The sequence below is a fragment of the Bufo gargarizans genome, chromosome 11, assembly GCF_014858855.1.
Source record: "Bufo gargarizans isolate SCDJY-AF-19 chromosome 11, ASM1485885v1, whole genome shotgun sequence".
In the NCBI taxonomy this organism is placed as follows: Eukaryota; Metazoa; Chordata; class Amphibia; order Anura; family Bufonidae; genus Bufo; species Bufo gargarizans.
The window spans coordinates 46,067,067-46,079,192 of record NC_058090.1 but is presented as its reverse complement, the minus strand read 5'-3'; the positions used below and the strand labels follow the sequence as shown (position 1 = coordinate 46,079,192).

Genomic DNA, 12,126 nt, shown 5'->3' with positions numbered 1-12,126 from the left:
GTTTTGTACACAAAATTGTGAAATGTGAACCAGCATTTAGTCTGAAGGTGGAAGAGCTTACCTCTTCTGGTTCCTCCTCTGCTTGGCTAGAGGCTGGCTGTAAATACTCTCTCTCTTCTTTTGGTTGAACACTGGGAATACAATCATATGAAATGCGTTCATTTCCTTTATAGTCGTTAACATTGTAAATCATTTGTTCATTTGCATTCAATCCATCTGTACCCATAACAAAAAGCATTGAAATTGAATGTGGCCTGGCAATCAGCTGATCGCTGTAGGTCCAGCTACCTGACACTTCCAGCATAGCTGAGCAAGACATGTTCATGGGCATCAGAATAATAAATGCTACTAGCTAGATTTAGAAATCGGGCTCTTCCAGTTGCCTAATAGTGACTTCACACACGAGCTCACTTTCTTTGTAGACCCGCACTGTACTGCACTTGCCATCCTGTCACTTCCAGTGCTTTCATCAGACTGAACTACTACTGTGTGTGTCGCATGTCAAGACATGTCTCAACCTGCACAGACAAGCTCAGCTATCTAACACTGGCAGAACATGCAAGGGTAGATAACTTATTGAACATCCCTCGTAGGAAATAATGTGACTAGCATCCGGATCTGCTACAAGAGGCCGTCCCATTCATTTCAATTAAACAAGCCTCTGGTAATTACACCTGATCACCTCTGCTGTTGCAACGCCAAGAAGGTAAACAATGAAGAGAAAGCAGCACTGGCATGACGCGCGCCTTCTCTTCAACCAGCTGATGAGTTGTCAGCCCCCCCGCCGATCTGATATTGATGACCTATCTTGAGGATAGGTCATTAATAAAAATAACTTGGACAACCCCTTTAATTTATGTAACTGTCCCTTTCGGACACATAAATGGTTAGTAACAATGACAGCTAGGTTCTTTTGACCTATGGAAGAAGAATACAACTTTTGTTATGTTACCATAAACTTTTGAACACATTTATTCATGAAATCCCCTGCTCCTGTCTGTCCTGATCTCAGAAAGCCAGCTGTTTTGTCACTCTTTGGCCTCACTATTGCACATGATTAATTTGGAGGCTTCATTTTGGGCTTCCATCACAGAGTTCGTTAAAAATAGTGGAGAGAAAAGTCCTGAATGCAGGAAACATTCTCCCGAATGGACCCTATCATAGTCAATGTGATCTGATGGGCTCTGTTCCTGTCAGTTATGTGCCAAAATCCAGCACTTTTGTTATTTATTCTGCTCCTATAATGGAGCAGAACAACGGAAACAATAGCACTTGTTGAACGTGTGCTTAGGGCTCTTTCACACTTGCGTTGTTCTGTTCCGGCATAGAGTTCCGTCGTCGGGGCTCTATGCCGGAAGAATCCTGATCAGGATTATCCTAATGCATTCTGAATGGAGAGAAATCCGTTCAGGATGCATCAGGATGTCTCCAGTTCAGGACCGGAACGTTTTTTGGCCGGAGAAAATACCGCAGCTTTTTGCTCCGGCCAAAAATCCTGAACACTTGCCGCAAGGCCGGATCCGGAATGAATGCCCATTGAAAGGCATTAATCCGGATCCGGCCTTAAGCTAAACGTCGTTTCGGCGCATTGCCGGATCCGACATTTAGCTTTTTCTGAATGGTTACCATAGCTGCCAGGACGATAAAGTCCTGTTTGCCATGTAAAGTGTAGTGGGGAGCGGGGGAGCAGTATACTTACGTCCGTGCGGCTCCCGGGGCGCTTCAGAATGACGTCAGGGCGCCCCCGCGCATGGATCACGTTATCCTGGAGCCCCCTGGGAGCCGCACGGACGGTAAGTATACTGCTCCCCCGCTCCCCACTACTACTATGGCAACCAGGACTTTAATAGCGTCCTGGCTGCCATAGTAACACTCAACGCATTTTGAAGACGGATCCGTCTTCAAATGCTTTCAGTTCACTTGCGTTTTTCCGGATCCGGCGTGTAATTCCGGCAAATGGAGTACATGGCGGATCCGGACAACGCAAGTGTGAAAGAGGCCTAATAATTAAGACTCATTTTCGGACTTACTGTATTTCTGCCTGGACTTCTCTCGTTTTGACATCAGCTGCCAGAGCCATTTGTTGCATCGTGGCTTCCTGATATTTCCGAATTTCCAGCAATTCCAACTGAAAAAGGAGAAACCACATGATAAATGCACCATCCAGGGTCTGACACAGACTATGGGCAGCACCTGACAACCAGCACCTGTAATTCATGTCAATCAGCTATTTACGAAATACAGAATTAAAATATTTCACACAAAAGGGCAACTATATGATATTTCTGTTTATTTTGATTTATGTTTCAACTGCGCATGCGGCCGTTGAGCGCGGTCCCGGAATCGGATTTCGGCTGTCAGTCACAGAGGCAGGGGGCGGGGAGAGGGCCATGTAAGACGCCGAGGCCGCTGCCCCCGTGACTTCAAGCCTGACTTGAAGCACGGGGCAGCAGCTGAATATAACATCGATTTCTGACTGAGCATACATGCTGCAAAACTAACAAAAAGTGCATCAGGAAACGACTATACAGCACTATAAGGTACTGTAAACAGCTTAATAGGCGATTTTTGGGTGACAGGTTCCCTTTAAAGGATAACTGTCATGTTTTCATAAAAAAAAATCTATTTTAGCATATGTTACTGCTGCAGCAGCATTATGCATAAAGCAATCTTTAGTTTCTTCACATACCACTGTTTTCCTTATGTTTTTCCCTTCCTTTCACACTCGCGTTTTGTGCTGATCCATCATGGATCTGCACAGACGGATCTGTTCAGATAATAAAAACGTCTGTATCCGTTCAGAACTGATCAATTTGTATTATCTTTAAGATCAGTCTTGAACACCATTAAAAGTCAATGGGGGACGGATCCGTTTTCTATTGTATTAGATTGTGTCAGTGATGGCTCAGTTTCATCAGACGGACACCAAAACACTGCAAGCAGTGTTTTGGTGTCCATCTCCAAAGCGGAATGGAGACTGAACTTTTTATTTTTTGTCACAAGTTAGCGGAAAATTATGATTTTTTTCCTTACAAGTCATTGATCACCCCCCTGTAAGGCTCCATTCAGATGTCCGTATGTGTTTTTCGGAACTGCGGTGTCAGTGTTTTGCGGATCCGTGGATCCGCAAAACACATACGGACCTCTGAATGGAGCCTTACAGGGGGTGATCAGGGAGTCTATATGGGGTGATCACCCCCTGTCATTGATCACCCCCCTGTAAGGCTCCATTCAGAGGCCCGTATGTGTTTTGCAGATCCGCTGATCCATGGATCGGATCCGCAAAACACATACGGACGTCTGAATGGAGCCTTACAGGGGGGTGATCAATGACAGGGGGGGTGATCAGGGAGTCTATATGGGGTGATCACCCCCCCTGTAAGTCTCCATTTAGACGTCCGTATGTGTATTGCGGATCCGATCCATGGATCCGCAAAACACATAAGGACCTCTGAATGGAGCCTTACAGGGGGGTGATCAATGACAGGGGGTGATCAGGGAGTCTATATGGAGTGATCACCCCCTGTCATTGATCACCCCCCTGTAAGGCTCCATTCAGACGTCCGTATGTGTTTTGCGGCTCCGATCCATGGATCCGTAAAACACATACGGAAGTCTGAATGGAGACTTACAGGGGGGTGATCAATGACAGGGGGGTGATCAATGACAGGGGGGTGATCAGGGAGTCTATATGGGGTGATCAGGGGGTTAATAAGTGACAGGGGGTGGGGTGTAGTGTAGTGGTGTTTGGTGCTACTTTACAGAGCTACCTGTGTCCTCTGGTGGTCGATCCAAGCAAAATGGACCACCAGAGGAGCAGGTAGCAGGTATATTAGACGCTGTTATCAAAACAGCGTCTAATATACCTTTTAGGGGTTAAAAAAAATAATAATCGCATCTACAGCCTGCCAGTGAACGATCACCGCTGGCAGGCTGTAGATCCACTCGCTTACCTGCAGTTCCTGTGAACGCGTGCGCCTTTGTGCGCACGTTCACAGGAAATCTCGCATCTCGCGAGATGACGCGTAGATGAGTGATTGTGCCTGAGTGAGCCGCCTCCAGAATGCGATCCTGCGTTAGGCGGTCCGGAGGCAGTTAAGGTGAAATAGGGTCGAGTCCTTAAGGGGGTTAAAGGGCTATTTCCACTCCCATAGAAGTCAATGTAGAGAGTCGCCCACACTAGCTACCTCTACATTCACAGCATCCGCAAGAATGGACCTGTTTTTGAGGAAGATGCAGGTCCCAGAAGTAGGACCCACACTTACTGGACATTTATGGCATATTCTGTAGATATGTCATATGTTGAGATGGGAATACCCCTTTAAAGGAGACTTGTGGGTCTATATTTAGAAGTGGAATGTAGAAGAAACATATAAAATGATCCAACTGTTACCAGATCTTATAAACATACAGTTGCAAGAAAATCTATGTGAACCCTTTGGAATGATATGGATTTCTGCACAAATTGGTCATAAAATGTGATCTGATCTTCATCTAAGTCACAACAATAGACAATCACAGTCTGCTTAAACTAATAACACACAAAGAATTAAATGTTACCATGTTTTTATTGAACACACCATGTAAACATTCACAGTGCAGGTGGAAAAAGTATGTGAACCCTGGGATTTAATAACCTGGTTGAACCTCCTTTGGCAGCAATAACTTCAACCAAATGTTTCCTGTAGTTGCAGATCAGACGTGCACAACGGTCAGGAGTAATTCTTGACCATTCCTCTTTACAGAACTGTTTCAGTTCAGCAATATTCTTGGGATGTCTGGTGTGAATCGCTTTCTTGAGGTCATGCCACAGCATCTCAATCGGGTTGAGGTCAGGACTCTGACTGGGCCACTCCAGAAGGCGTATTTTCTTCTGTTTAAGCCATTCTGTTGTTGATTTACTTCTATGCTTTGGGTCGTTGTCCTGTTGCAACACCCATCTTCTGTTGAGCTTCAGCTGGTAGACAGATGGCCTTAAGTTCTCCTGCAAAATGTCTTGATAAACTTGGGAATTCATTTTTCCTTCGATGATAGCAATCGGTCCAGGCCCTGATGCAGCAAAGCAGCCCCAAACCATGATGCCCCCACCACCATACTTCACAGTTGGGATGAGGTTTTGATGTTGGTGTGCTGTGCCTCTTTTTCTCCACACATAGTGTTGTGTGTTTCTTCCAAACAACTCAACTTTGGTTTCATCTGTCCACAGAATATTTTGCCAGTACTGCTGTGGAACATCCAGGTGCTCTTGTGCAAACTGTAAACGTGCAGCAATGTTTTTTTGGACAGCAGTGGCTTCCTCTGTGGTATCCTCCCATGAAATCCATTCTTGTTTAGTGTTTTACGTATCGTAGATTCGCTAACAGGGATGTTAGCATATGCCAGAGACTTTTGTAAGTCTTTAGCTGACACTCTAGGATTCTTCTTCACCTCATTGAGCAGTCTGCGCTGTGCTCTTGCAGTCATCTTTACAGGACGGCCACTCCTAGGGAGAGTAGCAGCAGTGCTGAACTTTCTCCATTTATAGACAATTTGTCTTACCGTGGACTGATGAACAGCAAGGCTTTTGAGATACTTTTATAACCCTTTCCAGCTTTATGCAAGTCAACAATTCTTAATCGTAGGTCTTCTGAGAGCTCTTTTGTGCGAGGCATCATTCACATCAGGCAATGCTTCTTGTGAAAGCAAACCCAGAACTGGTGTGTGTTTTTTATAGGGCAGGGCAGCTGTAACCAACACCTCCAATCTCATCTCATTGATTGGACTCCAGTTGGCTGACACCTCACTCCAATTAGCTCTTGGAGATGTCATTAGTCTAGGGGTTCACATACTTTTTCCACCTGCACTGTGAATGTTTACATGGTGTGTTCAATAAAAACATGGTAACATTTAATTCTTTGTGTGTTATTAGTTTAAGCAGACTGTGATTGTCTATTGTTGTGACTTAGATGAAGATCAGATCACATTTTATGACCAATTTGTGCAGAAATCCATATCATTCCAAAAGGTTCACATACTTTTTCTTGCAACTGTATATATACAGTACAGACCAAAAGTTTGGACACACCTTCTCATTTAAAGAGTTATCTTTATTTTCATGACTATGAAAATTGTAGATTCACACCGAAGGCATCAAAACTATGAATTAACACATGTGGAATTATATACATAACAAAAAAGTGTGAAACAACTGAAAATATGTCATATTCTAGGTTCTTCAAAGTAGCCACCTTTTGCTTTGATTACTGCTTTGCACACTCTTGGCATTCTCTTGATGAGCTTCAAGAGGTAGTCACCTGAAATGGTCTTCACTTCACAGGTGTGCCCTGTCAGGTGTAAGAAGTGGGATTTCTTGCCTTATAAATGGGGTTGGGACCATCAGTTGCGTTGTGGAGAAGTCAGGTGGATACACAGCCGATAGTCCTACTGAATAGACTGTTAGAATTTGTATTATGGCAAGAAAAAAGCAGCTAAGTAAAGAAAAACGAGTGGCCATCATTACTTTAAGAAATGAAGGTCAGTCAGTCCGAAAAATTGCCAAAACTTTGAAAGTGTCCCCAAGTGCAGTCACAAAAACCATCAAGCGCTACAAAGAATCTGGCTCACATGCGGACAGCCCCAGGAAAGGAAGACCAAGAGTCACCTCTGCTGCGGAGGATAAGTTCATCCGAGTCACCAGCCTCAGAAATCGCAAGTTAACAGCAGCTCAGATTAGAGACCAGGTCAATGCCACACAGAGTTCTAGCAGCAGACACATCTCTAGAACAACTGTTAAGAGGAGACTGTGTGAATCAGGCCTTCATGGTAGAATATCTGCTAGGAAACCACTGCTAAGGACAGGCCACAAGCAGAAGAGACTTGTTTGGGCTAAAGAACACAAGGAATGGACATTAGACCAGTGGAAATCTGTGCTTTGGTCTGATGAGTCCAAATTTGAGATCTTTGGTTCCAACCACTGTGTCTTTGTGCGATGCAGAAAAGGTGAACGGATGGACTCTATATGCCTGGTTCCCACCGTGAAGCATGGAGGAGGAGGTGTGATGGTGTGGGGGTGCTTTGCTGGTGACACAGTTGGGGATTCATTCAAAATTGAAGGCATACTGAACCAGCATGGCTACCACAGCATCTTGCAGCGGCATGCTATTCCATCCGGTTTGCGTTTAGTTGGACCATCATTTATTTTTCAACAGGACAATGACCCCAAACACACCTCCAGGCTGAGGTGTGATGGGGTGCTGCGCCAGATGACATGGCCTCCACAGTCACCGGACCTGAACCCAATCAAGATGGTTTGGGGTGAGCTGGACCGCAGAGTGAAGGCAAAAGTGCCAACAAGTGCTAAGCATCTCTGGGAACTCCTTCAAGACTGTTGGAAGACCATTTCAGGTGACTACCTCTTGAAGCTCATCAAGAGAATGCCAAGAGTGTGCAAAGCAGTAATCAAAGCAAAAGGTGGCTACTTTGAAGAACCTAGAATATGACATATTTTCAGTTGTTTCACACTTTTTTGTTATTTATATAATTCCACATGTGCTAATTCATAGTTTTGATGCCTTCAGTGTGAATCTACAATTTTTATAGTCATGAAAATAAAGAAAACTCTTTGAATGAGAAGGTGTGTCCAAACTTTTGGTCTGTACTGTATATATATATAAATAAATCCAGAAAATATATATATATATATATATATATATAAAGTTTTTTAGAGTGTTGGACAGCTAGAGACCTCAGTAATGGACCATCTGTCCTGAGCTTGATCTGCTTTGATGCCCTTAGTTACCACTTCAATTCATTGAAGGGGATCCAGAGTACGCGACCACAAGCAGCTGGTGCAGTGTTTCAGTGTATCATGTTGCAGACGTACCGTAGTCAACCTTTCAAGCGCTGCAAATCTTTCTTCCCATGTTGCTGTGGACTTCTCGAAGGCCTCATGCTTTTTTAATAACTTCTCCACGTCATCAACACTGTTTCCGACATGCGTGGTCAACAAGTAAGGTTCCTTTGCTATTAACCAGGCTTCTGCCATGGAGGCATCTCTCGCAAACTGACAAACTTCCAACACTGAAAGCAACAACATGAAGATATTAACGATGGTCAGCCAGTTTTATAGGTACAGATCTGCTGACAGATGCCCTTTAAAAGGAGTATTGCCATCTCAGCAATTCACATCAGAGGGGTCAGAACTGCAAAAACAGCCTAGTGGCCCATGGTACGTTCTTTTTGTAATTCCCATAGAAGTGAATGGGAGTTATGGAAGTAGAGTAGCACCGTTTCGGAAATTGGGAGCTACAGAACCGACATAATTTGCTGTGCTACATTGTTCCCAAAACTCCCATTCACTTCTTTTGGATTTACGGAAACAGCATTGCAAAGTCCAGGTCGGATGTTTATGACGAGTATTCTGATCTTTCTAAACTGAGAATACCCCATCTTTAACCTCCCTTTTTTTACCTAATGCACTAGCGGTGGCTGCACCAGGACTTGCATGGAGGCAAGTTCTTGTAAAGCTAATACTTGCTGGCTGGCATCATCATCAGCAAGTGTTCTCTTGTGGCACTGTCTTCAAGGAGGGCTAAGTTAGCTGTCCGTACAGCCAACAACGTTCTGCAGACACTGCCTGTAGGGATAGGCTGGAGTAGCTTGCCTCCTTCCCGCCCCACTATCCTACTATTGCCACTGCTCCTGGATTGTTCAGTATTTGAACACTAGTCTCCTAGTCTCAGTACATTAGTGTTAGTGGGACATCTTTAGTCTGTCCAGTCATGTGTATTACATGCATGGACACTGGGTATTAGAGAATGCATCCACTTACACAATGCATGGACGCTGGATATTAGAGAATGCATCCACTTACACAATGCATGGACGCTGGGTATTAGAGAATGCATAAACTTACACAATGCTTGTATGCTGGGTAATAGAGAATACATCCACTTACACAATGCATGGACGCTGGGTATTAGAGAATACATCCATTTACACAATGCTTGGATGCCCGGGCATTAGAGAATGCATCCACTTACACAATGCATGGACGCTGGGCATTAGAGAATGCATCCACTTACACAATGCATGGACGCTGGGTATTAGAGAATGCATCCACTTACACAATGCTTGTATGCTGGGTAATAGAGAATGCATCCACTTACACAATGCTTGTATGCTGGGTAATAGAGAATGTATCCACTTACACAATGCATGGACGCTGGGCATTAGAGAATGCATCCACTTACACAATGCATGGACGCTGGGCATTAGAGAATGCATCCACTTACACAATGCATGGACGCTGGGCATTAGAGAATGCATCCACTTACACAATGCATGGACGCTGGGTATTAGAGAATGCATCCACTTACACAATGCATGGACGCTGGATATTAGAGAATGCATCCACTTACACAATGCATGGACGCTGGGTATTAGAGAATGCATCCACTTACACAATGCATGGACGCTGGGCATTAGAGAATGCATCCACTTACACAATGCATGGACGCTGGGCATTAGAGAATGCATCCACTTACACAATGCATGGACGCTGGGCATTAGAGAATGCATCCACTTACACAATGCATGGATGCTGGGTATTAGAGAATGCATCCACGTCATCTCTGTTAGTGCTTCTATGAGACGCCCTAACATTTGAAGGTCTGTCTGCGGGCAGTTAACTTTTCTAAAGCCTACCAATATAATAGAATTGTCTAGGCATCTCCTAGAAGAAAGCAACCTCTCAAACCCTTGGTGTGCAAGTCTCTTGTAAAGCGGAGAGCCTGTGTAAGGAGTGAGTGGTCAGTCACTGGTCACTTGCTGAGCCAAGAACTTTACCAGAGATCATTTCTTCTAAAGAGGAAAGCAGGCAACTACTGTATGCTCAATTGGCACCACAACAAAACACTGGAGGGAGGCAGATTTGCCAAGTGAAGATCTTCTATCTGACCACTAGGTGGCAACATGTGTTTACTCACAAACATTGAGCCATTCCCATCGCTTGTCCCATTTCTCCATCATCTCGGCCCTTCTCTCAGCCAGCTCTCCAAGCTTCTCCTTTATCTGATTAAGAAATGGATTGTAGGATGAGAGAGGAGCATGTACTTACTATGCAATGTGTAGCTAGCATACGAAAAGCATAAAGAAATATAACAATAATGGCGTCTGGTAGATTAACGTTAAAGTATGTCATAAGTGTATTAATAAAGGCCTGATTATTAATACTCAGACTAAGTATTTCATACTTGCTTTATGAAAATTATCCATCGCTGTATATAGAGAGAAAATACTAAATATAATAAACATGTGAATGCCTAATGCAAACTTTTCCTTTGCTGGGGCTACATTGCGAACCTCGACGCATGACCAAGGATTGCTGGGCAGCCATAGAAGATAATGGGGTTGCAACACAACTCGCAAGCTGCTGTAACCACAACCCAAAATCGCAAAAAAAAAAAAACAACAACGCAATGTTTGGATTTCTTAGTAATCCTGAGTTCGCTAGCAGATGGCGAGTCCTGCTGTCAGGGGCCAGACTTGCCATAGACACTACAGGGAAATTTTCAGTTGGGCCAATACCCAGGGGGCAGCCTGAGCCCTTTCGTGGCCACCAGACAGACACACAATAATCTAATGCTCTTCAACATTAATTAATGTAGGAGCATTAGGCTGTGCCCTCCTGAATTCCAATGCATTGCCATCTTGCGCTGCACAGTGGTATTTGGTTCTGCAGGGGTGGTATTTTGTGTTGCGCTACAGTATTGTTGACCCCACCTACTTGTGTTGCCCTTCTGTCAATTTGGACTCTTCTACAACATGGGGCAACTTTTAGGTTTCCTGGCCAACCTCAAGTTCCCAATCTGCCCCGTGTACTTTGGCCCCATACATTTCTATGGTTACACAGCGAACCTTGATCACGTGACGAGGGTCAGTCTAAAACCTGTATTATATCCCAGAGCTCACTCACAAATCTGTATTCTTCAAAACTGGAGGATCAGGACAATATAATTCATACAATATTATATGCAGATTTATTATGATGAGATGAAGGTATTGCCCCTCTCCACTTCACCATACAGGCTGCATGATAAGCCGCACAGATAATACTGCATACAATGTCCACATGATACCGCAATAGGTGCAATACACATGGCAAATATTTGTGCAAGTAACAGACGAGGTCAGGAAGAATGCGAACTGCTTGGCAGTGGCTAAGTCTACGTTCACATCTCCGAGATCTGGCCCCCTAATCCAGCGCAAATGACAACAGGACAAAACCATTGCATGCAATGGTTTTTGCCCAGCTGAAACCAGGTATTTATGTTGGAAAGCGTCCGGATCACCACAGGACCTCATTACGTGAAGTGACGGAGATGTGCACGAGGCCCTACAGTGGCTGTGTGGGCCTCTACTGGGTCCTTATACAGCTCAGGGCACGTGGTAGAAATGAATCACAGCCATTTGCTGGTCTTTCTATTGAACGCTACTTTAAAAAACAGTAACTTTCTTAAAATACAGAAAAGTATACAGTATAACATATTTGATGGTTTAGGATTTTACCTCTTCTGAATCTGGGTGATTACGAGCCAGAAGGGTTTCACCTAGCTCAACACAGCTGCTATAAGTCGCGTTTCTGGCTTCAATTTCAGCCCTCAGTTCCTGGTGGTATTTTATTAGGAACTCAACCGACGACACATCTCTGTGAATCAGAAAATCGCGCATAAACAAATTTTTTTGGCAACAGTTACGTGCACCTGTTAGTTACATGCATGTGTGGCGGCCATGCAAAGGGATAAACCATTCATGAGGCTGGAGCCTGTAGTGATTTGCATCTGACCTGCAGCCTATAAGCACTGAATAAAGATATATGCAGTAAGGATCTACAAAATGCTCAAAAAGCAATTTTCACGGATTATTAAATCATTTTCAGGATTTGCTAGCAATTTAGAGGTTTTAACTTTAATTTAGTTCACAAGCATGTCTGGGAAACACACTTTGTGTGAGACCCAGACTAACAGCAATATAAGGACTTATGATGCTATGAGTTCCTGCCTGACCGCGGGTCTACTGTAGTGTACTTACAGCATTATGTAAGGACAGTACAGTGCAGGAGGAGCTGCCGTCAGGCAGGAACTCACT

General features: G+C 44.1%; 1 protein-coding gene across 1 annotated transcript in view; it reads right to left on the bottom strand.

The window, feature by feature from the left end:
• Positions 1-12,126, bottom strand: part of LOC122921461 (spectrin beta chain, erythrocytic-like) — a 114,834-nt gene that overhangs the window by 15,115 nt on the left and 87,593 nt on the right. The window contains 5 exon segments of the mRNA XM_044271439.1: positions 62-131; positions 2,031-2,128; positions 7,862-8,058; positions 9,966-10,050; positions 11,548-11,686. Of these exon segments, the coding sequence (XP_044127374.1) occupies positions 62-131; positions 2,031-2,128; positions 7,862-8,058; positions 9,966-10,050; positions 11,548-11,686 (589 nt within the window).